General features: G+C 43.3%; 1 protein-coding gene across 1 annotated transcript in view; it reads left to right on the forward strand.

Moving 5' to 3' along the window:
• The window catches only part of LOC122548958 (D-serine dehydratase), a 61,628-nt gene extending 40,115 nt beyond the window's left edge, over positions 1 to 21,513 (forward strand). The window contains exons 5-8 of the mRNA XM_043687978.2: positions 6,837 to 6,958; positions 8,609 to 8,798; positions 12,405 to 12,510; positions 18,356 to 21,513. Coding sequence (XP_043543913.1) covers positions 6,837 to 6,958; positions 8,609 to 8,798; positions 12,405 to 12,510; positions 18,356 to 18,445 — 508 coding nt within the window. The 3' untranslated portion in view covers positions 18,446 to 21,513. The remainder of the gene's footprint in view (positions 1 to 6,836; positions 6,959 to 8,608; positions 8,799 to 12,404; positions 12,511 to 18,355) is intronic.
• Positions 21,514 to 26,719: the final 5,206 nt, after the last annotated feature.

Consider the following 26,719-nt stretch of genomic DNA (forward strand, 5'->3'; position numbering starts at 1 on the left):
TTGTAGGAGTGTAAATAATATGTATTTTTTTCCCATTGCTTGGGTTTGGGACATGGTCTTAACTGGTTGTGAGGTTAGGAGTGAATGCCTTCTATAGTCATAGAGATGTACAGCACAGAAACATACCCTTTGGTCCAAGTCATCCATGCTGACCAGATGTCCCAACCCAATCTAGTCCCACTTGCCAACACCCAGCCCATATCCCTCCAAACCCTTCCTATTCATATACCCATCCAGATGCCTTTTAAATGTTGCAATTGTACCAGCCTTCACCACTTTCTCTGGCAGCTCATTCCACCTGCTGCGTGAAAACATTGCCCCTTAGGTCTCTTTTATATCTTACCCCTCTCACTGAAAACCTATGCCCTCTAGTTCTGGACTCTGGCGTTTCAGGAAAAAGGCCCCCTCTATTTATCCTATCCATGCCCCTCATGATTTTATAAACCACTACAAGGTTACTCCTCAGCTTCCGACGCTCCAGGAAAGACAGTTCCAGCCTATTCAGCCTCTCCCTAGAGCTCAAATCCTCCAACCCTGGCAACATCTTTGTAGATCTTTTCTGAACCCTTTCAAGTTTCACAACATCTTTCTGACAGGAAGGAGATCAGAATTGCATGCAATATTCCAACAGTGGCCTAACCAATGTCCTGTACAGCTGCAACATGACCTTCCAACTCCTGTACTCAATACTCTGACCAATAAAGGAAAGCATACTAAACACCTTCTTTATCCTTTCCACCTGCGACTCTACTTTCAAGGAGCTATGAACCTGCACTGCAAGGTCTCTTTGTTCAGCAACACTCCCTAGGGCCTTACCATTAAGTGTATAAGTCCTGCTAAGATTTGCTTTCCCAGAATGCAGCACCTTGCATTTATCTAAATTAAACTCCATCTGTTCTCTGGAGATTTGTGTTTTTTGTGTTTATTTGTTTAAATTAAGAGTAGAGGTTAGTTTTTTTTTAGTTTTAGTAGTGTTTGTAGGAATAGTCTTTAGATTTGATAAAGTCTGTGCTTTTTCTACTCATCGCACATTGAATGGGCTTCTTTCTCTTGGGGGACAGCAGGCTGTAGTGTGCGGTCATGGCTAGCGATCTGTTCAGGTGGTGCACCTGGAATATAAAGGGGAGCCATTCCCCCATTAAAAGGAAAAAGGTGCTTTCAAATCTTAGGAAGGAAAGGGTTGACATTGCGCTGATGCAAGAGTCACATTTGACTGATGGGAAACATCTGAAGTTCAGCAGGGAGATACGAGAGGGTATTCTTCTACTCCTTCAATTCCAAAAGCAGAGGAGTGGCCATACTGGTGCAAAGGAACCTCCCATTTCAGGTGATAGACCAAATTAAGGATGAGCATGGATGGTTCGTCATTCTCAAGGTGTTGATACACAGAGAAGAGTATGGCATCCTGAACGTTTACTGTCCCCTGGCGCATCCTCTCAAATTTCTAGTTGATGCAGTCTCTAAATTAATTGCTCTTGGGGTGTGCCATATGATTGTAGGAGGAGACTTTAATTGTCTCATGAACCCTGGGTTAAACAGGATGCCAAGAGGGCTGTTGGGTACACCTCAGCAGTCTACACAGTTAGTGAACTTGTGTGAGGAGTTGGGGCTAGTGGATGTGTGGTGGTGACTCCTCCCTAACGGGAGGGATTTTACCTATTACTCCAACCCGCACAAGTGCCACACAAGAATTGATATGTTATTTGTTCCGTCTGTTTGTTTGGACTTGGTGTTGTCCAGGAAGAAAAGTGCTCCATAGTCCATTGTGTCTATCAGGGAGAGAACTGGCAATGTCATTCGTGAACTAAGGAAGATCAATGTCAGGTTCCGGGAATTCTATGCAGAGTTATACCGGTTGGAGGGCTGTGGGGATGGAATAGCGAGAATGGAATCCTTTTTTGAAAACCTGCACCTCCCTGGTATAAACACAAATCAGGCCTCTGATGATGCTGGAGGTGCAAAAGGAAGTAAGGCAGCTCCAAGGTGGTAAGGCAACCAGTCCAGATGGGTTCCCAAGTGAATCTTACAAGGAGTTCGTACACATGTTAGGTGAACCACTGCTGGAGATGTAATAGTCATTCGTATAGCCAGGACTGCCTTCCGCCCTCCCTTAGGGAGGCTAATATCTCCCTTATCTTAAAGAAAGGGAAAGATCCCGAGGATTGCGCGTCGCATAGACCCACTCATTGTTGAATGTGGATGTTAAAATCCTATCAAAGATATTGGCTCTGAAGGTGGAATAGATGTTCCCCGTTATTATAAAAGTGGACCAGACGGGTCTTATCAAGCTCCACAGCTCCTCCAACAATATCAGACAGGGGTATTGAATATGGTGCAAATATGTCAGCAGAGATTGATTCCGGGTGTGGTGGTCTCCCTGGATGCAGAAAAGGCTTTTGATCACGTGGATTGGTCGTCTCTCTTTGCTGTTCTAGATCGCTTTGGCCTGGGAGGAGCCTTCGCCAGGTGGGTGGCAGTGTTATATAAAGACCCCAAGGCAGTGGTTATCATAAATGGGGTTAAATTGAGCAATTTTAGTGTGGGTATGGGCAGCTGACAGGGCTTCCCCTATCGCCGCTGCTGTTTACCTTGGTACTTGAACCATTGTTGGAAGGACCCTGAAATAATGGCACCAAAGGTGGGAGTTGGGAAACACAAAATCACTCTCTATGCGGATGATGTCCTTCTGCTTTTGGCTAACTCCGAAAAGTCCATACTCTGGCTAATACAAAAAATTAAATTATTCAGCAGCTTTTTGAGATACAGGATAAATTGCACAAAATTGGAAGTCATGCCCATGGGGGGAATTGGTGGAAGTACCAAAGTTGAGAGGACGGAATGGAGTTTCCTTTTAGATGGTCACAGAACAGTTTTCTCTATCTGGGAATTTTTATTACTCCCTGCGTCTGGCAGCTGTACGGAGCTAACTTTGTGCAGCTGTTTGAGAGAATAATGCAGGACTTGCACCGATGGGAGGGACTGCCCATCTCATGGCTAGGCCGTATAGCCTTGATTAAAATGTGTGTTCTTTCTCGGTTGTTATATCCTATGAGGATGCTCCTGTTGTAGTGCTGCAGAGGTTTGCGGGGTGGCTTAGATCATTTATTTGGTATAGTAGGCGCCCCTAATTAAATTTACCAAGTTGTAACTACTGCAGGGGATTGGACCTCCCAGATCTGAAGAGATACCACATAGGTGCCCTGTTGTCATATGTGGGTGAATGGGTACGCAGTGACTTGAAGTCGATGTTGAGGCCTCGCAGGTGAGCTGTCTCCTCATAAACTTACATTTTATGGATAAGCTGAAGTCTGTGGTTGAGCACTGTGAGAGCCCGATTATTACAAGTATGGTGAAAGCATGGAGGATAATGCAGCAGGGTGAGGGCAATTTGCTTAAGACTTTGCCATTCACCCCATTAGTGGGAGCCTCAGGATTTAGATCGGGTTCAATGGACTCTGGCTTCAGAGCATGGGAGGGTAAAGGAACCTCCTGTCTAGGAGATTTATTTGAGGGAGAGGTCTTGGATGTCTTTTAGCCAATACAGAATCCCTAATAGGGACCTTTTCTGATATTTCCAAGTTAGGGATTACATACAGAAGAAGACCACGCTGTTGACCCAGCCCTACAAGTCAGATATAGAATGAAGAATGCTCCAATGTGGGGCACTCTCCCAGTTAGTACCATATATCATCTGCAGAGAGGGAATGCCTTGGGGGATATGGAGAGACTCCATGAGATTTGGAGTCAGGAGTTAGGGGAAGATATCTCATTGGAAACATGAGAGGGTATATGGGGGAATGTAAAGAAAATTTCAATATGCAATAAGACACAAGCGATACAATTGAAGATCCTCCACAGGGCCCATATGGCGCCAGAGAGGTTAGCAAAGTTTAAGAAAGGATCTTACCCGAAATGTCCCAAATGTAAAAACCGTATTGGCACCCTTACACATTGCTATTGTTCCTGTTACAATACCCGCGGATACTGAGGGGCCATAGTGAATGAGCTGGAGAGGATCCTGGGAATGAACGTTAGAGAGGATCAGGTGTCCCTCCTTTTGGAACTACCAAATCTTCCCTCTTTGGGGAAGCACGGGAAGAGGCTATTCAGTATTCCTACACAATGTGCAAGGAAGAACATCCTAATGAATTGGATATCAGAAAAACCTCCAGGTCTTGCAGGGTGGCACAGACTTGTGATGGAACATGTCCCTCAAGATTATACGCCAAGTATGGTGCGCCATGGAACAGAGCAATTTTATAAGTTATAGCAGCCCTTTCTAAATTATATCGACATGGATCTGTCGGCGGTACTTATTAGGGCCTTTACCTAGCCATGAAGACCGTATATGGTGGTCTGGGGACCCTGGCGGCGGTAAGGCCTAGTAAATATGTGTATAACGGTTGCTCCCGTGGATGGGAGCCTTGATGGAGGTGCGGTGAGTGGAGTAATATAGTTCAATGTAGTGTAATTTAATTTTACTGGATTGTAATTTAATTTAATGTTATTTTATTTAATTTGAGTTTATGCTAATTTGGCTTAATTAAATATGAGATGACTGTATCTTGAAGAATAGTAGTGAGTTTATTATCAAAGTTACTGTAATATAATATAATAGGATATTATTTCTACTTGCCTGTACTTTTGTACTTTTATAACATTTTTGGTTTGTTTTTTGTAAAGGAGTGAAAAACGTTTTCAATAAATATGGACACAAAAAAACCCTCCAGATATAGTCTCACCAACGTCCTGCATAGCTGAAGCCTAACAACCCGACATTTATATTTAATTCCACGTGCAATAAGTGAAACACTCTCCTAACTTTTATAATTACTGGCTGTACTTACTCACTAGGAGAAAGTGAGGGCTGCAGATGCTGGAGATCAGAGCTTAAAAATGTGTTGCTGGAAAAGCACAGCAGGTCAGGCAGCATCAAAGGAACAGGAGAATCGACATTTCGGGCATAAGCCCTTCTTCAGGAATGAGGAGGGTGTGCCAAGCAGGCTAAGATAAAAGGTAGGGAGGAGGGACTTGGGAAAGGAGCGTTGGGAATACGATAGGTGGAAGGAGGTTAAGGTGAGCATGATAGGCCAGAGAGGGGGTGGTGGGCGGAGAGGTCGGGAAGAAGATTGCAGGTCAAGAAGGCGGTGCTGAGTCTGAGGGTTGGGACTGAGAAAAGGTGGGGGGAGGGGAAATGAGAAAGCTGGAGAAATCTGCATTCATCCCTTGTGGTTGGAGGGTTCCTAGGCGGAAGATGAGGCACTCTTCCTCCATGGTCTGGCGATGGAGGAGGCCAAGGACCTGCATGTCCTTGGTGGAGTGGGAGGGGGAGTTAAAGTGTTCAGCCACAGGGCGGTTGGGTTGGTTGGTGCGGGTGTCCCAGAGATGTTCTTTGAAACTTTCCGCAAGTAGGCGGCCTGTTTCCCCAATGTATAGGAGGCCACATCGGGTGCAGCGGATGCAGTAAATGATGTGTGTGGAGGTGCAGGTGAATTTCTGACAGATATGGAAGGATCCCTGGGGGCCTTGGATGGAAGTGAGGGGGGAGGTGTGGGCACAAGTTTTGCATTTCTTGCGGTTGCAGGGGAAGGTGCCGGGAGTGGAGGTTGGGTTGGTGGGGGGTGTGGTTCTGACGAGGGAGTCACAGAGGGAGTGGTCTTTCCGGAACGCAGATAGGGGTGGGGAGGGAAATATATCCTTGGTGGTGGGGTACCTACTCACTACCCTTCTGTGATTCACATATTTGGGCACCCAGATCTATTTGCATCTTAGAATTCAGCAATCTCTCAACATTTAGATAATAGCATTTTTTATTCTTCCTGCTAAAATAGACAATTTCTCATTTTCCTACATTGTGCTCCATTAATTGCAATTTTGCCCACTCACTTAACCATCTGCATCCCTTTGTAGTTTCCTCATTTTCTCTCCCCAACTTACTTTCCCACCTGCCTTTGTGTCACAGCAAACTTAGCAACTATATGTTCAGTCCCTTCATTTCAAGTAGTTTGTATGAATTGTAAAAAGTTGAGGCTCCAGCATAAGTTGAATCCCTGTAGCACACTACTTCACACATTTTGCCAACAAGAAAGTGACTCATTTATAACTACTTCCTGATTCCTGTTTGCCAGTTTTCTATCTATGCCAATGTGTTGTCCCTTTTACTGTGAACTTTTATTTTCCATGGCAATCTTTGATGTTACATGGCATCAAATGTCTTCTGGACAATACATCCACAGGCCTGTTGATAGTGAAGCCACAGACTGCTTGGCGTGTGGTTCAGCAGGTCTTCACTGGAAGGGGCAGCGCAAGTTTCTAACTATATCCCCTGAATCTTCAACAAGACCCCTGCCCCATGGATGCTAAGTCTAATTTCAGCTGACTCTCACCAGAGATCAGCTAACAGGACAAACCAGGGATAGAAACTATATCTAACCAAACCCTACCTTCTGTGGGACTGTTTTGATGGGACAGCATAGAGAGATCCTTGCTCTCTTTCTCACTTGTGCTACACCTGCTCTGGGAGTGTTTAATGTAACAGTGCAAGATAAATGTCGACTGGAAATGTTCAAAACTTCAGAAGTGATGTTTCATGTTTCTGCAAAGCCACAAAATAAAACTTATTTTTTAATTGGAGAGAAAGATTTACATGTGGGAAATCCAAAATAAACAGCGATCTAACTGGAACAATGAACAAACTATCTGTCAAAATCTAAAATGGATGAGACAGTTGAGTCTCACTTGGATCAGGATCTTTTGTCCTCAGACTGTTGAGGGGCCTGTTATTGGAAGTTTCTGTGTACATATTGAAGTTAAAAAATTTCATTGTCTCCTTGTAGGTTGGAAGAGGCAGGTGTGAGGTGTCCTCGCTCAAGCATTGGTTCAACACCCACCTGCAGTCACCCTATACCAGACATAGCTCGACTCACTGAGGTCCACCCTGGAAACTACGTCTTTTATGGTGAGAACCATTTGACCATGCAAACTTGTTAAAATCTACCCCTTTAACCACATTTTAATTATCCTTTTATTATTTTCTTCAACTTATTGTCTCTTTTGTCCAACTGTGCTTCTGTGAAGGGCCTTTAGAGGTTTTTCTAAGTTAAATGTGCAATACCAATGGATATAGTTGATTGTTGACAGGGCACTGGGAGAAGTCCCTCTTCTTGAGATAAGGCTTGAAATTTCTCACTCCTGGCAAGACAGACAAACATGACTCTATCTCAGTAATGGCTGACACCTCTGACATTAGGAGAAAGTGAGGACTGCAGATGCTGGAGATCAGAGGTGAAAAATGTGTTGCTGGAAAAGCGCAGCAGGTCAAGGAGCAGGAGTATCGACGTTTTGGGCATAAGCCCTTCTTCAGGAATGAGGAGGGTGTGCCAAGCAGGCTAAGATAAAAGTTAGGGAGGAGGGACTTGGGGGAGGGGCGTTGGAAATGCGATAGCTGGAAGGAGGTTAAGGTGAGGGTGATAGGCCAGAGAGGGGGTGGGGACGGAGAGGTCGGGAAGAAGATTGCAGGCCAAGAAGGCGGTGCTGAGACAGAGGGTTGGGACTGAGATAAGGTGGGGGGAGGGGAAATGAGGAAGCTGGAGAAATCTGCATTCATCCCTTGTGGTTGGAGGGTTCCTAGGCGGAAGATGAGGTGCTCTTCCTCCAGGCATTGTGTTGCCATGGTCTGGCGATGGAGGAGGCCAAGGACATGCATGTCCTTGGTGGAGTGGGAGGGGGAGTTAAAGTGTTCAGCCACAGGGCGGTTGGGTTGGTTGGTGCGGGTGTCCCAGAGGTGTTCTCTGAAACATTCTGCAAGTAGGCGGCCTGTCTCCCCAGTGTAGAGGAGGCCACATCGGGTGCAGCGGATGCAGTAAATGATGTGTGTGGAGGTGCAGGCTGAACACTTTAACTCCCCCTCCCACTCTGCCAAGGACATGCAGTTCCTTGGCCTCCTCCATCGCCAGACCATGGCAACACAACGCCTGGAGGAAGAGCGCCTCATCTTCCGCCGAGAAACCCTCTAACCACAAGGGATGAATGCAGATTTCTCCAGCTTCCTCATTTCCCCTCCCCCCACCTTATCTCAGTCCCAACCCTCGGACTCAGCACCGCCTTCTTGGCCTGCAATCTTCTTCCCGACCTCTCCGCCCACCACCCCCTCTCTGGCCTATCATGCTCACCTTAACCTCCTTCCACCTATCGCATTCCCAACACCCTCCCCCAAGTCCCTCCTCCTTACCTTTTATCTTAGCCTGCTTGGCACACCCTCCTCATTCCTGAAGAAGGGCTTATGCCCGAAATGTCGATTCTCCTGCTCCTTGGATGCTGCCTGACCTGCTGCGCTTTTCCAGCAACACATTTTTCACCTCTGACATTAACACAAAAGAGTGTCAGTATAGGTTGTATGTTCAAGTCCTCAATGATGTTTTCACCACTATTTTTTGACAATAGTGGGATGCAGAATTAGCTGGTTATGAGTTAACACCTTAGTCTAATTTTACATAAGGGTAATGGTATACAAAACCTCAATTATTCCCAACAGCCCTCCTGACTGTGCAAGACTCATGTTTCTCAGTCCAGATCTCTGAGTATTCATTTTTGAATCATTTTCCCCCAGATGTCCAACAGATGATGATTGGTTCCTGTCAGATGGATGACATTGCTGTGCGAGTGCTGACGAGGGTCATTGGTCACTATCCTCATCGGAATCAAATGTTGGTCGACTGTGGATGGGCGGCATTGAGCTTGGACAGTATGGGAAAACTGCCGACAGGCTACACAATCATTGATGGTCATCCTGAGCTGAAGTAAGGAAAGCATATTCATGAAACAGTATAAGGAAGCAGATAAAAGCTGCCCTTGTGGTTGTGCTGTTCACCCTCTGAGAGTGTCACAACTAAGTGCACTCATGTCTTGTGTGATTGTTGCCAATGTATTTCTCGTGCAGAACCTAGATTTGGTAAGGCCAAATGTAGTTCCCCGCAGACATTTATGTGTTAGTTTTAATGGTATTGTTTCTCTAGATAGAGTAATTGCACCCTTAGTGGATCAATGAGTAAATACACCACTCAGTATGCTACATGATTTGGAGATGCTGGTGTTGGACTGGGGTGTACAAAGTTACAAATCACACAACACCAGGTTATAGTCCAACAGTATGCTACAAGCCAGGATTCTGCAGGCTTGATCCCTTTTGTATGCTGTGTTTGTTAGTCAGGAAGAGGAAAAGTGGGTGGAGCATCTTTGATCTACAATTGCTCTTACTAACTGAGGAAACATTCCAAGATAAGTGCAGCATTGACTAAAACTTCCTGTAAACCATTCCATTAAATACTTGCAGGGTAGGTAACAATCAGGTTAGATAAAGAGTAAATTCCCTCTTATACATAGGTAGATTTATATTTAAAAGACTCATTTTTATGACAATAAGGTATTACAAAACAGCTCACAGTCTGTGAAATATATTCAGCAGGACAATCCAATCTGGTCAGGCTAGTCTCAATCTTAATCAGCAAAGTGCTGGAAGATGTTACTTGATGCAATAATAGTTCCCTATCTCCAAGCCAGGAGGCTTGGGTTCAAGACCTCCTGCTTCAACAGTGGCGTTATAACATGTCCGATCAGCATGATTTTTAAAACAATGGTGTTGCTATCAAGCAACAGTTATTTATCAATAACTTGTTCTCTGACGTTTAGTTTGGTCCCTTCCAGGATCACATGATTTCAGACCTCCCTTGGTCCGAGCCTTAACCAGAGGTGTGGTGGGAGCGTCTGCCTTTGCCATTAAGGCATCAAAAATACTGACTGAGGCATTAAAGAGCTCCAGCAAACTTAAAAATCACTTAGAAAAATTAAAGGAAAAACTCTCCACTGGCTGGAGTCACATCTAGTTTATAGAATTGTAGTGTCGTTGTCAGGAGCAATCATCTCAGTTTATAATCCTAACATTGCTGCCACTCCGTGGGTCCAATCATCTTCAACTATTTCATCCATGAACTTACTTTCATTTCAGGGACAATACTGGGTATGTTTGCTGATGATTTCACAATGTTCTGAGCCACTCATGACTCATCACATACCAAGGCAGCCCATGTTTATTTATCTTTATTCTTTCATAGGATGTGGACATCCCTGGTAATGCCAACATGTTTTGCCAGTCCCAATTGCCCTTGAATTGAGTGGCTTGTCAGGATACTTCAGAAGGCAACCACATCTCTGCAGGTCTGGATTCACATGTAGTGTAAACCAGTAAAAATGGCAGATTTCCATCCCCAAAGCACTGAAATGAATCAGATGGGGTTTTACACTAATAAATGATCATTTTCATGATCACATGGCCATATGTAACAAGATCCGGACAAAATTCAGGCTTGGACTGAGGAGTGGCAAGTAACATTTGACAACACGTAAATGCCAGGAAATTACCATTTCTTACAAAAGAAACTTTATCATCACCCTTGATATCCACTTACATAACAATTTGCTGAATTCCCCCACTACCGTATCCTAGTGGCTAGCATTAACCAGAAACTGAATTGAACCTGCCATATAAGTACTGCAGCTCCAAGAGAAGGGTAGAAGTTTGGAATTCTGTAATAATTTGCTCACCATCTGACTCCCCAAAGCCTATGAATATTCTTCATTTGCCTTGCAGCTCCAACAATACTCAAGGTGGTTGATACAATCCTACACATAGTAGCCCATTCGATTGGAGCCCATCCACCCTTGAACATTCACTGTCTACATATAGTGGCAGCACTACAAGATGCATGCAGCAACACACCAAGGATCTTTTGTCAGTTCCTTTCAGATCTGCAACCTCTACCACATAGAAGGACCAGGGCAATAGGTTCATGGAAACATCATAACTTGCAGAATCCCCTCCAAGTCATAGTTGGAAAATATATTATTTCTTCACTGTCAGGATCCTGGAACTCCCTTCCAACGAGCAATGTCAGCGCAGTTACAATATATGAACTTGCAGTGGTTCAAGAAGGTGTCTCAATACCACCTTCTCAAAGGAAATTAGGAACAGCCAATAAATGTTGGAGTCAACATCATTGTCATCCCATTGACGAATTAAGAAGTCAATGTTGTAATTAAAATAGAAAAAGTGGCAGACATTTTGTGCACAGTTAGTTTCTATAAAAAGTAATGTGGTCATGACCAGATAATTTACATTAGTGACATTTATTAAGGGATAAATAGTGGCTTAGACACCAGGGATACTTCCACTGCTGTTCTTGTAAGTCCTGTCATTGTATCCTTCAATTCCTCCTTCGTGCAGATAGGATTACCTCTGACAATGCAGTACTGAGCCAATCTAGATATTTTACACTGCAGTTTCTGGAGTGAAACTTGATCCATAACCTCTAACTCAGAAGTGAGTGAACTACAAAACACATGGCTGACACTGCCTCATCAAACACTCCTAGAAAAGGAGTATTGCAGGTCACTGCTGAAGTACTGTCTAAAGTGCAGTCACTGTTTTAGTAAAGGAAACACCAGATTGTATGTAACAAAGTGCAAATGAATACAACTGAATAATACAAATCTGTTTTGATGATGCTGGGTGACTGATAAAAATTGACCAAGACACCAGGACAGATCTTCAGCTCTTTTTTGAAATAAGGTCATGGGTGCTTTCATTTAACATCTTAGATGGGACCTTGGTTTAAAGCTTCATTCCAGACTTAAAGTCATTTAGGAAAATACATTCTTTCATAGAATCCATACAGTGTGGAAACAGGTCATAAGGCCCAACATGTCCACACCGACCCTCCGAATAGTAACCCATCCCCCTTCACTATTACTCTACATTTATCCCTGACTAATGCAACTAACTTACACATCCCTGAACACTATGGGCAATTTTATCAATTCATCTAACCTGCACATCTTTGGACTGTGAGAGGAAACCAGAGCATGCAGAGGACACCCAGGCAGACATGGGGAGAATGTGCAAACTCCACACAGATGGTTGCCCAAGGCTGGAATTGAACCCTGGTTCATGGTGCTGTGAGGCAACACTGCTAACCACTGAGCCATTGTGCCACCAAGATCACTTCTTGAGCAGCAGAATAAAAGAGCAAGCCATAGGTGGGGGAAAGGTTAGCATACCAGAGACGAGTCAGGTTGAACTGGAATGTACGAGATTCTCGCACTTTCCTTGTGCTGTCTAACCCAGCTAGCTACATGATCCAGACCTAGGACTGATTGTGAGGTGCCTGGCTTGTGAGTATGAATTCTACTGTAATACACTCAGTCTGGTGGTGTGGATTTTCAGGAACTTCTGAGCTTATTTCCATTTGTCCATGAATGTTGAAAGACTGTTGTCTAACCCAATGCATATCCCAGTTCCCAGCATTACCAGGGACCCAATCTACTATTTATATCTTTGTTTTTCATCGCAGGTTGGTGGGAATGTCGCAGGAACATGGGAAGATTGAGCCAACCTCGGGGAAGCTGGATTTTAACAAGTTCCCGCTTGGAAGCTTGATCTCACTTATTCCTTATCATGTAGGTATTTCTGTTTGGATGTGTGCAGACTTGTGTTAGAGTAACAAAGCATTGTCAAAACAGGAAGGAACATGAACCTCAGATTCACTGATCAAGGTGATGTTTTGGTACATTGAATTTAGTTTAAACTATAAATAAATTTGCACAGTTGGAAATCAAAAGGAAAGCTCACAGCAGCTCAGTGCCTATTCCAGTGATATTTGTTTCAGTTCTAATAATTAGTTCCACAATTTGATAAGAGTTCCAGTAAGATCTTGTCGCGAAGTGTCTCAACCAGTGTCATACGGGACCAAGTATGTCCAGAAAGTGCCACACTCAGTCTCTGAGTTAATTAATCACGTTCAAGTTGACAATGTAGTTGACTACAATGTATGTGAAATCAGAATAGGAAAACTAGCCATGCTTGGCACTTCTGTATGTATCTGAGAGTATTAGGTATGTGCATGTCTGAGTGCATGTGTCCAGGAAGATGCGAATGTTTGAGAATATATGTGAACATGTCAGTGTGTGTATATGTCATGACCAGACCTCAGGCGAGGGTCCCCAGTTTGTTACAGTTCTAAATGTGTACCCCAAATCACAAGTGAGGGGAGATGAACCAGCTCCCCTTCTTTATTCATGTCCCCACCATTGGTGAAAACAAGGTTAATTTTAAAAGGAGCTTGTCACCTGTGGGTATCTATCTCTTGAATTTGTTTTAAAGGGAGCCAATTTAACCACACAGCCCTGCATGGCTGTCTCTTGGTGGCCCAGTGTAGCTGTCTCTTAGTCTGGCATGGTGGTCTCTCGGCCCAGAGTGACCTCAGCGTGGATTCTGAGCCTTGAGGGAATTCCAGAGCAGTCTCCTGGCTTCAGCAGCCTCAAAGTGAAGCCCAGCGCAGTCTGGAGTCAAGGCCTGGCGCAGAATACAGGCTAGGGTGCTGGCGTGGACTCAGTTGAAAGGACTGTAATGCTGGACTTTTTATTTCTTTGTTTTTCTAATTTTTTTTCTCCCGAAGAATTTGCACTCAAGAATCTATACATTTGTACCTAAGATGGCGATGTAAGTGGTGACTTGTAAACTTTTCATTTGAGTACATGTGACAATAAAGCTAATTCTAATTCGACTTCTAATTCACTAAACGTGAGAAGCAATAAAATGCACATCAAATTAGAAATAAGAACTGAGTCCATAAAAAGATAAAAGTTAAAAAAAAATCAGTCTTTCTCAGTCAGCAATAAAGAATAAATAGTGAACATCGTATTCATTATATTGGATGGCACCAGTAGTTTTATGTTGGTAGTTAAGCACTTGGTTTTTAGATTCTTGGATTTGAACGTTGATTGAAATTCCTTTGTTCTAGTTCCCTTTGACAGTTGCTGAATGGCAACATTCAGAGTGAGAAATTGTCTATTCCTCGTTTACCTACAGTTCAATTAATGGCTGTTCTCCAAATGTGACCTTCACATCACTGGTCCACATACTAGTATCTAGATTAGAGTGGTGCTGGAAAAGCACAGCAGGTCAGGCAGCATCTGAGGAGCAGGAAAATTGACGTTTTGGGCAAAAGCCCTTCAATCAGGAATATCATCTATTCCTGATGAAGGGTTTTTTGCCCGAAACGTCGATTTTCCTGCTCCTCGGATGCTGCCTGACCTGCTGTGCTTTTCCAGCACCACTCCACTCTAGACTCTGGTTTCCAGCATCTGCAGTCCTTATTTTTACCACACACTAGTATGTCAGGCTAGTAACATACACAGACCGGGCTTTCAGTTGCTCTTTGACCCCTGTTATTGTACATCCCAAACACGATTGCAGGAGATAGCTTCTTGCTGAGAGGGGGAGGATAGCCAGTCCCTCATTTTATTTCTCTTTTTAGGCTTCATGTTTCCCTGATTCTGTAGCGGTATGACATTCCAATGGTTCCGGAGGCAGTCACTGAATTTACATCCACAGGCAGGTTTTGGAATGTAGCACTTCCCTTTTAAAATGACACATATTGGAATTAAAAGTTCAATATGTACTTGAATACTCTGGGGGGTTTTGATGTAATGATGTGACAGTATGAGCATACCTGTGTGTGCCAGAAAGTGTGCATGGTGTGTTGGGTATGAGAACCCATAGGTCAGTATCTTATACTAGATTATAATGGTGCTGGAAAAGCACAGCCTTTCAGGCAGCATCCGAGGAGCAGTAAAATCGATGTTTCGGGCAAAAGCCCTTCGTCACGAATACAGGCAGAGAGCCTGAAGGGTGGACAGCCTTCAGGCTCTCTGCCTGTATTCCTGATGAAGGGCTTTTTCCCGAAACATCGATTTTCCTGCTCCTCGGATGCTGCCTGAACTGCTGTGCTTTTCCAGCACCACTCTAATCTAGACTCTGGTTTCCAGCATCTGCAGTCATTGTTTTTACCCAGTATCTTATAGTCCTCTGCTGGTGTGTTTGAAGATGGAGAAGTTGTAACTTGAAGCACATAGCCTGCTGATAGTCTCCTGATCTAGCTCCTATGTTACCAGGGTGCAGAGGGCAGTAGAAATATTGGACATTCCAGCTGCCCTTGCACCTATGAGACCCTTAGGCCAATTAATAGTCACTTACATGCCTCCGTCTTCCCTCATCATTTTCCCATCAGTTGTATGGGCCAGCCCATACTGAATGGGTAGCTCAGCAGCCGAAGATAAGTCGGGAGTCTGTGTCAGGAAGGACGAATATCATAACCACCTTTAACTCACCCACACCTGCCTGTGAAGCCCCCTCTCTCTCCTGGCTGCAGCCTGATAGCCAGCCCTGCCGTACAAAGAACAAAGAATAGTACAGGACAGGAACAGACTCTTTGGCCTACCAAGACCACCTTGATGTATGATGCCTTTCTAAATTAAAAACCTTTTGCCTCTATGCTGTGCTTATCGCTCTATTCCCTGTCTATTCATGTTTTTGTCAAAATGCATCCTGCCCTACCTCCTTTGGCAGCACATTTCAGGCACTTACTACCCTTTTATGTGAAAAACCTACCTCTTTCATCTCCATTAAACTTACCCCCTTTTACCTTAACCTATGACCCCTAGTAATTGTCATTTCTACCCTGGGAAAAAAGACTCTGACTATTTATTTTATCTATGTCTATCATAATTTTATAAACTTCTATCAGGTCGCACTTCATCCTTCAACGTTCAAATGAAAACAAACCAAGTTTGTCCAATCTCTCCTCATAGCAAATACCTGCCAAACCAGGCAACATCATGGTAAACTCTTTCTGTACCCTCTCCAAAGCCTCCACGTCCTTTGGTAGTGTGGTGACCAGATCTGTACACAATAGTCTGAATGTGGCCTAACTAAAGTGCTATGCAGCTGCTAAGCAGGAACTTCAGACTTACTTTCAGTTCAGTCTCCATTAGCTCCCCAGTGACCACTGCCTGAACCTGACACTGCTAGGATGAAGAGGTTGACAGCTCCCTCTTGACCTGTCCTACCTGTCCATCTTCCTTCCCATCTAACCGCTCCATCCTCCCCTCTGACTTATCACCATCAACCCCCCCCCCCCACCTGCATCTACCTACTGCCTTCCCAGCTACTTTCCCCCCAGCCCCAACCCCACCCTCCTATTTATCTTTGAGCCCCTTTTCCCCCCAACCCACCATTCCTGATGAACGGCACATCCCAAAACATAGATTCTGCTGCTCCTCGGGATGCTGCCTAACCAACTGTGCTTTTGCAGCGCCACCCTTTTCGACAACTCCCTAAAGTGGGACATCTTTCCCTAATGGGGGTGCAAGTCTCCCTCTTAGCCAATTCTGCACGGCTGAATGATAAATAGCTGGTATTATCACACACACACACACACACACACACACACACACACACACACACACACACACACACACACACACACACACACACACACACACACACACACACACACACACACACACACACACACACACACCAGTATGCTCAAAATGAAGTGGCTGTATGCTCCAGTACTCACTGATGTACAAATGTATTTACCACCTTATAATTTTATTTTTAATTAAAGGCCTTGCCTTACACATGATAGGGAGCAAATTACAGGTTTGTTCTATTTATTATAGTCTTTTGACATTAGAAAATGAAAAACAAATTTTGAATTTATGATTAAACTGTACAGGACATGTAGGATGGACTGCTGTTAACCCACAGTGTTATCCACTGGGACATCAGTGCTTTTATTTTGATTCACAGCTGCTACAGTACTAAGTGAATAAAAGCAATGTACTGCAGCTGCTGTAGACGTGAAATAATAGCTGGAGAGACTCTGCCAGTCTGGCAGCATCCACACAGAAACAGGGTTAACTTTTCAAGTCCAATATGACTCTTCCAATATGGAACTTAAAACCAAAATTCCAAACTCATTTCTGAGGGAGGGTTATATTGGACTCAAAATGTTAATCCTGTTTCTCTCCCAGAGATGCTGCCAAATTGGCTGAGTTTCTCCAACAGTTTCAGTTTTAGTTAAGTAATTGTATGTGTCTTATCCAGACCCCACATGGAATACATGTTCGAGTTGGGCATTTACTTTTCAGTTTTTGGCCTTATAGGGGATGCTGAGCAGATTTTCCAAAATTATATTGGGATTGAAATGGTTAAATTATGAGAACTTGTTGGCTTGATTTTCCTTGACTTTAGAAGATTAAGGTGTGGTCTATCTAGATGTTTAAAATAAATAAAGGTAGATAATGGAATCATTTTCTCTGATGGATGAATCCTAATAGTGAGATTAGTGAGACACAATCATAAAATCAGAACTAGGCCATTCCAGAGTGAAATCAAGAATCCTATTTTCACATATGTGATGGAAATCTGGAATTCTGTCCTATGTTATGGATGCCAAATTAATTTTTAGGATTGATTTTCATTGATATTTTATTTAGGGGAATGAAAGAATTACTTGAAACTCAGATAAATGAGATTGAGCTACAAATTACTTTTATCTAATTGAAGTGAAGGGAGTGTGACGGCTTTTGATATTACGGCAGTTTTATTTTTAAATAAAATATTTATAGACTTTGTAAAATAAATGTCTGATGTTCTGAACAAATTTTGAAGTAACATCATTCGTTCCTTACCCCTCTATCCTTTTTCTCTCTTTCATTTGTCTATCTCTTTCCTTCTCTACCTGCCTCTTTGTCCATTTCTCCTCCCCCTTTCACCTTCCCTATCCCTCCCTTCAACTCACTGTAAATCTAAGTTTGTGGGAAGATTTGTAGCTCGGATGCTCGTTGTTGTGGTTCTGTTCGCCGAGCTGGGAATTTGTGTTGCAGACGTTTCGTCCCCTGTCTAGGTGACATCCTCAGTGCTTGGGAGCCTCCTGTGAAGCGCTTCTGTGATCTTTCCTCCGGCATTTGTAGTGGTTTGAATCTGCCGCTTCCGGTTGTCAGTTCTAGCTGTCCGCTGCAGTGGCTGGTATATTGGGTCCAGGTCGATGTGCTTGTTGATTGAATCAGTGGATGAGTGCTATGCCTCTAGGAATTCTCTGGCTGTTCTCTGTTTGGCTTGTCCTATAATAGTAGTGTTGTCCCAGTCAAACTCATGTTGCTTGTCATCTGCGTGTGTGGCTACTAAGGATAGCTGGTCGTGTCGTTTCATGGCTAGTTGGTGTTCATGGATGCGGATCGTTAGCTGTCTTCCTGTTTGTCCTATGTAGTGTTTTGTGCAGTTCTTGCATGGGATTTTGTACACTACATTGGTTGTACACTACAGCTATTCTTAGTAGCCACACACGAAGATGACAAGCAACATGAGTTCTATTTCTTATCCTCTTTTTCTGCTTCTTCGTCTCTTGTTTCACTCTTTCTCTCTCTTGTTTCACTCTCGTTGTTTCCCTTATAGGCCTGTGCCACTGCAGCAATGCATCCTGTCTACTATGTGCACTCAGCAGGGAAGATAGTAGCTGAATGGAGACCAACACGAGGCTGGTAAGAACAAGGAGATCACATGAGGAGAGTCTACTTCAGTTTCTATCCCTCTCCTGAAAGTGCGGCCAAGTTCCACTTCACCCAAAGCCCAGAATGAATCTGGACTGTGAGGATTAACAGACCTATTACACCATAATTGACATCACAGCGAATCACATGAAAGGTGCCGTGCAAGCTACTCACTAGCCATCTGCTTAAGATCTTGGGTCTTTGCACCCATGTTTCAGACCTTGCTACCAGTGCTGTTTTTCCATATTTGACATCTGGGTCTGTTGTAGACTAATTGGTACCGATTGTTTGCAGTCATTAGCCAATGTGTCTGTTATTGTTGCATCATGCACCTATGAGAATAATAGTCGGTAAAAAAGCTGGACTGTGATTTTATTTTCATCTTATCTTTCTATGTACTTTAATTCACATCAATTTCATTACTAACACTGAGGAAACAGTGCTGTCCTAAATGACCAATAGCAGTCCTGACTGGACAATCTGCTGTACGCTGGGAAAATCCTGATTTCATAGAATCATAGAATTGTTAAAGCGCAGAGGAAGTGCTTTGGACTCAAAGTACGCATGTTAAGTAGCAATTCAAATGCTACCACTCCCTTTACTCTCGCTACATCCTCATGCAGTCCTCTTCCTCCTCAGATATTTAAATGTTTTGAAAATGTGAAAATATTTCCAGTGTAGATGGAGGCCATACTCTCCATTGTGTCTCCAGCCATGGAAAAATTAACCACGCAACCTAATCCCATTTTTCAGCATGTGCTTCATATCTCTGCAAGTTACGGCACTTCATATCCAGATACTTTTTAAATGAGTCAAGGGTTTTTACCTGTACTAGTCTTTTAGGTGATATTTAGGGGAAATTTGGATTCATCTCAGCTGTGATGCTGTCCACAACTGGGCAGCCTACTGTCACCCTAATGAACAATGACCTCCAAGGTGAGGTACTGGAGTGCAAATCCCAGGGAACAGAATGTTTTCAAGAATAGGCGAATGGGAGACTGAGTATAAAATAGAATAGATTCCCTACAGTGTGGAAACAGGCCCTTCGGCCCAACAAATCCACACAAACCCTCCAAAGAGTATCCCACCCAGACACACTTCCCTTGGTCTAATGCACCGAACACTACGGGCAATTTAGCATGGCCAATTCACCTGACCTACACATCTTTGGATTCTGGGAGGAAACTGGAGCACATGGAGGAAACCCACACAGACACGGGGAGAATGTGCAAACTCCACACACACAGTAGACCAAGTCTGGAATCAAACCCGGGTCTCTGGCGCTGTGAAGCTACAGTGCTAACCACTGAGCCATTGTGGACACCATTTAAATATTGTTTTGCCAATCTGTTTTTCCCACTGAAGTGGATAATTTTACATTTATCTACATTACACTACATCTGTAATGCATTTTCTCACTCAACGTATCTAAATAGTCTTTTTGCCTCTGTCTTCTTCAAGGCTCAAAGTCCAATCTAGTTCTGTCTGATCAGTTAATTTGGAAATATTATGCTTGAATCTCTCATCCGAATTGTTGATTTACATTGTGAATAGCTGGAACTCAAGCATTGATCCCTGAGGTCCTCCACTCGTCACTGCCCTCCACTCCAAAAATAACACACTCTGTTTCTCAAATAGATATCTCAATCTATACCAATATATTACCATCAACTTAATGTGTGTACATTTGCTCAATTATCTCCTATGTGGGATTTTATCAAATGGGTTTGAAAATTCAAATTCATTGGTCTCCTTCATCCATTTTATTTGTCATGTACTCAAAAATAAAACTTCCAGAATGTTTGTCAAACAGTAATTCCCTTTCATAACTCCATGTTAACTTTGTGTAATCTCATTGGTGTTTTCTAAGTGCTGTATTATGATATTCTTAGGATTGCATTTTAAGAAATTATGGTGTTCAGCATATTGTCAGATACATAGTGATCGATTGTTTTACTCTGTTGCAATCTGTCACCTGCAGTTCTAAGACATTATTGACCAGGTGTAATCACTAGAGATGGGAGCTTTACTCTGGGGAGTCACTCTTGACTGGAATATGGGCCTCACTGTGTCACTGATTGAATACGTGGGCAAAGGCTCAGTGGTTAGCACTGCTGCTTCAGTGCCAAGGACCCAGGTTTGATTTCAGCCTTGGGCGATTGTCTGTGTGGAGTTTGTACATTATCCCCGTGTCTGCGTGGGTGGTCCAGTTCCTCCCATCTTCCAAAGATGTGCAGGTTAGGTGTATTGGCCATGTTAAATTGCCTGTAATATCAAGGGATGGGCAGGTTAGGTGGTTTATCCACAGGAAATGAAAGGTTATACGGTTAGGGGGTGGGTCTAAGTGGGTTGCTCTTCGGGAGGCCAGGTGGACTCAATGAGCTGAATGGCCTGCTTCCACACTGTAGGGATTCAGTGTTGTGTTCATTTGAAACAATTTCAAATAAAATAAAGTGATTTTGCCTTGCTAATTTTGGTTTGTCATTTGTTGCAAGCTACTCAAGTGATTAAAGAGGCTTAGGGGTGACCTCACAGAGGTTTATAAAGTCATGAGAGGCGTTGATACGAAAAATAGACAAGAATCTTTTCCTTAGGGTGGGGAAGTCCAGAACTAGAGAGCATAGGTTTAGAGTGAGAAGGGAAAGATATAAAAGGGAACTAAGGGGCAACTTTTTCACGCCGAAGGTTGTGTGTGCATGGAATGAGCTGCCAGAGGAAATGGTGGAGGCTAGTACAATTACAGCATTTAAAAAGCATCTGGATGGGTATATGAATAGGAAGGGTTTAGAGGAGTGTGGGCCACATGCTGGCAAATGGGACTAGATTAGGTTAGGATATCTGGTTGACATGGATGAGTTGGACCGAAGGATCTGTTTCTATGCTGTACATCTCTATGACTCTATGACTTAACAGCAATCTAGGTTTGTTCAAAACAGTGCACCAGTTGTATGACATTTTGATCTTTTACTATATATTCTGTGTCCTATGATCCTGCTCCACTAGCTACCTGCTAAAGGAGCGTTCTGAAAGGTTGAACTTTTAAATAAACTTGTTGGACTATAACCTGGTGTTGTGTGATTTTTAACTTTGTCCACCCCAATCCAACAACAGCACCTTCACATCAAGTGAGAGTTGTTGCCATTAGGTGGGAACCATTTTTTTTCATTTTTTCTCAGTGTCAGGTGTGGTACAGAAATATACGTTTTATGTTATTAGACTCGCAATCCAAAGAATAATCAATTACATCATGAGTTCAATTAAAATAAAAAGTTGGAACTCTGACAGTGTAGCTGTTAGATGGTCCTTTTGAGAAGGAAACATGACATCCTTATCCTGTTTGGACTATATGTGACACCAATATGACATCAATACAGTTGAGACATAACTGAACTTTGAAATGATCTATCAAACTATTTACCACCTTCTCAGTGCAATATGGTAGGTAATAAATGACAGGCAGCCCAAAGACACCCACATAGCAAAAAATAGTTAAAATAAATGTTGCATCTTAAGTTTCAAATCCCTCCTACATTCCAAATGCATCAACAACTCTCTCCTTATCAAGTTCCAGACTATTTAATATTTGAATAGTGTTTCTATATCTGAGGGAATCTTTTAGCAACCATCAACAACACTCTCTAGCACCTTACCATTAAGTGTATAAGTCCTGCTAAGATTTGCTTTCACAAAATGCAGCACATCATTTTTATCTAAATTAAACTGTATCTGCCACTCCTCAGCCCATTGTCCCATCTGATCAAGATCCTGATGAAACCTGAGGTAACCTTCTTCACTGTCCACTCCACTTCCAATTTTGGTGTCATCTGCAAACTTACTAACTGTACCTCTTATGCTCACATCCAAATCATTTATATAAATGACAAAAAGTAGTGGACCCAGCACCGATCCTTGTGGCACTCCACTGGTCACAGGCCTCCAGTCTGAAAAACAACCCTCCACCACCACCCTCTGTCTTCTACCTTTGAGCTAGTTCTGTATCCAAATGGCTAGTTCTCCTTGTATTCCATGAGGTCTAACCTTGCTAACCAGTTCCCCGTGGGGGGCCTCGTCAAACGCCACATAGATCACATCTACCGCTCTGCTCACATCAATCCTCTTAGTTACTTCTTCAAAAAACTCAATCAAGTTCATGAGACTGATTTCCCACGCACAAAGCCTGGTTGACTATCCCTAATCAGTCCTCGTCAGGATTCCCTCCAATAACTTGCCCACCACTGATGTCAGGCTCACCGGTCTATAGTTCCCTGGCTTGTCCTTACCACCTTTCTTAAATAGTGGCATGATGTTAGCCAATCTCCAGTCTTCCGGCACCTCACCTGTGACTGTCGATGATACAAATATCTCAGCAATGGGCCCAGCAATCACTTCCCTAGCTTCCCACAGAGTTCTAGGGTACACCCGATCAGGGCCTGGGTATTTCCACTTTTGTGCGTTTCAAGAAATCCAGTACTTCCTCCTCTGTAATATGGACAATTTTCAAAATATCACCATCTACTTCCCTACATTCTATATCTTCCATGTCCATTTCCACAGGAAACACTGAGGCAAAATACTCATATAGTATCTCCCCCATCTCCTGTGGCTCCACAATAAGGTCCAAGGGAGTGTTGCTGAACAAAGACACTTTGGAGTGCAGGTACATTGTTCCTTGAAAGAGGAGTTGCAGGTGGAAAGGATAAAGAAGAAGGCGTTTGGTATGCTTTCCCTTATTGATCAGAGTATTGAGTACAGGAGTTGAGAGGTCATGTTGCAGCTGTACAGGACATTGGTTAGATAGCTTTTGGATTATTGCATGCAGTTCTGGTCTCCTTCCTATCAGAAGGATGGTGTGAAATTTGAAAGGGTTCAGAAAAGACAAGGATGTTGCCAAGGTTGGAGGATTCAAGCTAAAGGGAGAAGCTGAATAGGCTGACGCTGTTTTCTCGGGAGTGTCGAAAGCTGAGGGGTGACCTTATAGGGGTTTATAAAATCATGAGGGGCATGGATAGGATAAATAGACAAAGTCTTTTCCCTGGGGTGGGGGAGTCCAGAACTAGAGGGCATAGGGTGAGAGGGGAAAGATATAAAAGAGACCTAAGGGGCAACTTTTTCATGCAGAGGGTGGTATGTGTATGGAATGAGCTGCCAGAGGAAGTGGTGGAGGCTGGTACAATTGCAACATATACAAGGCATCAGGATAGGTATATGAATAGGAAGGGTTTGGAGGGATATGGGCTGGGTGCTGGCAAGTGAGACTAGATTGGGTTGGGATATCTGGTCGGCATGGACAGGTTCAACCAAAGGGTCTGATTCCGTGCTAGACATCTCCATGACTCTGACTCTGTCACACTCTTCGAAAATATCACCTATTTTTTCACCTCTAGAGGTCTCTGTCAAAGTGTTTATTTTATTAGAACCGTGGGATTGCTCCTCGGAATCTTTGCTCCCAAGCTTTGAATGCGTCATTTCACATTCTTGTCCCCCTGCATCCTGTGTTAAAATAATCTCATACTCTTTCAAGTGTCAGCTGTGGCTCAGTGGTGGCCTCAGTTTTGGAGGTTTGTGGTTTCTAGCCTCGGTCCAGAGAACTGAGCTCATGATCCTGGCTGACACTCCAGGGAATTCTGTGCTGCTGAAGTTGCAGGTTTTCAGTCAACGCATTGATCCCTTTGGCCCTCTCTCAGGTGGACATATAAATTTTAATCGTACTATTGAAAGGAAACAATGTTCTAGTCAATGGTTTCCCCTCAAACAGAATCAGTGAAATCAGCTAACTTCCATTTATTACATTTTTTGTTTGAGGAAGATTGCTATCCACATTTTGGGATAAATTCTTTCTGCCCCACAATGCAACACTGGGAGGAATTTTCCAGTAGTGGACATCAGGCTCGTGGCCTGACGTGCTACCCCTTTGCGTTGTCTTTCCTAAAGTCTGGATAATATCCAAGTTTGGGCTGATAAATGGCAAATAACTTTGGCACCTCAAAGGTGCCCACAATGACTGTCTCTGGATAGACAGAATCTAACCATTCTCTTTGACAGTCAATGGCATTGCCATCAGTGCATCCCCTACTATCTACATTCGACCCGAAATTGAACTTTCCTGGCCATATAAATACTCTGATGACAAGGGCAGGCCAGAGGCTGGGAATTCTGTGTCAAGCAACTAATTTCCTATCTCCCCAAAGCCTGTCCTCAATCTACAAGGTACAATTCAAGAATGTGATGGAATTCTCTTTACTTACCTGAATGGGTGCACTCCTAATAACACTTGAGAAGTTTAACATCATCCAAATCCAAGCAGCTTCTTGACTGGAACCCGTCACCACCTTCAATATTCTTACCTTCCCCATCACTGATGCAAAGTAGGAACACATTGCATCATATACAAGATGCATGGCAACAATTCGCCAAGGGCTTTTTAACAGCACCTTCCAAACCTGCAACCTGCCCCACCCATGGACTTGGGAAGCAGATTCTTGGGAATACCATCACCAACTCTAGAAACTTCAAGCCACATACCATCCTGACCTAGAAACATAATTGTTGTGGGTGGGTCAACATGCCCTTCCTAACAGCACTATGGATGCTGTTAGGGTTGCAGCAGTTCTCAAACACAATTAGAGATGGGCAATAAAGGTCAGCCTAGCCAGTGAGGCCCGGAGTCCATGAGAATTATTTTCAAATAGTGACTCAGTACCTGTAGGAGCTATATGCACAACAGCAGGAGGTAGCCCATTTGCGTTATTTACTGCCTATTTGTGTGCTGTTTAGAGATGTAACTGGGATCTTCTCTACGGTGGATCAGCTCCCCAATGAGGGTTACGTCCGTGGCTGCCTAGTTTGTTAGTGACTGTCTTGGGGAGCCCACTAGTCCTCCTACACTAACCCAGAAGCCATGGTCATCAACCACTGCCAATGACCATCTTGTGGAGATGTTTGCCCTGTAGCAGCGGCCTGACAGCTATGGCTATTGTTCATGTGGTTTTCCCTCTGCTTGTGGCAGTGCCCTCTTTGAACAGAAGTGGGTGTGGGGTCACTATACTTCCAGAGCTCCAGGCTTTCTGATTGGGCTTCTGCAAGTCACCTACTCTCTTTAATTGGATGGCAGACCTGGAGGCAACAATCTACTTGCTCACCATTGGGAAGATCTCATTGGCTAGCATCCTGCCAGCAAGAGTTGAATCGGGACCAGAAATGGCCGTTACTCACTCTCATATCCTGTGGAGAGAGGATTCTGCTCCTTGTCGGTGGGAATTTATATTACAATAGAAACTACAGTTTAGTTTAGCTTGGGACAACCTGAGATTATGAAAGACATATATAGTAGATATGTAATATATATGGTATTTATAGCATGTTATTTATAAGTAAACCCAGCAGGTAAGACAATCCCTCTTTTTAGATGTCAAAATGCATGTATAGACCTATATTTGGCATAGAAGTTGACTTCCCATTTTTCATCTAATTGATACAAGTTTTGGGCTACATTCACATGAGAAAAGAGCTTCAATTTTTCAACTCAGAAATGCATATTTAAGTTTATAATTGCCAAATAAGACAGCATGATTGGCTGGTATGGATTGTGTTGACAGGAGTTTAAGAAATGGCTGGGATTTTAATACAAGTTCACACTCAGCAGACTGCACATAGTGATCCATTCCTGATGAAGGGCTTTTGCCCGAAACGTCGATTTTGCCTGTCCTCGGATGCTGCCTGAATTGCTGTGCTCTTCCAGCACCACTGATCCAGAATGCACATAGTGATCGATGAATTAAAAATACTTTCAATTTCAAAATGTACTCCCCTGTACATCAGCGCCAGTAGATCAAAACTTTATGGTGTGATATGAGCTAAATGCAAGTTCTTTATAGGATTTTGTTCATAGATTTACCTTAACTCCTTACATAGTCACCCACATGTAATTCATTCTTTCTTATCTTCTGTCCCTCTCAATTTTCCTTCTCCTCTTGACAATCAATAGGTCAAAATCCAAACATAGTATCAATTAATCTCTAATCTCGTTTTATCTTATCTTTATTCTACTCTTGGGAACAGACTTCTCACTGTAGACTTGGTTTTCTTAATTTCAAAAAATCCTTATTTAAAGAAAAAGCTGAGGCTAAAAGGAGACAGAAAAGCTCCTTCTGAGGGAATAAAAGAGCAGTTTAAGTGTAGTGAGTCTAATCTCTTTTTATTGCTCTTCAATATTGGCCTTTTTTACAGCTGTAAGCCCACTTCCCTCCCTGACTCCTCCCCAGCAGGAGCA

The sequence above is a fragment of the Chiloscyllium plagiosum genome, unplaced genomic scaffold (assembly GCF_037043375.1).
Source record: "Chiloscyllium plagiosum isolate Xiang-an unplaced genomic scaffold, Cpla_swu_hap1 HiC_scaffold_4, whole genome shotgun sequence".
Classification (NCBI taxonomy): domain Eukaryota; kingdom Metazoa; phylum Chordata; class Chondrichthyes; order Orectolobiformes; family Hemiscylliidae; genus Chiloscyllium; species Chiloscyllium plagiosum.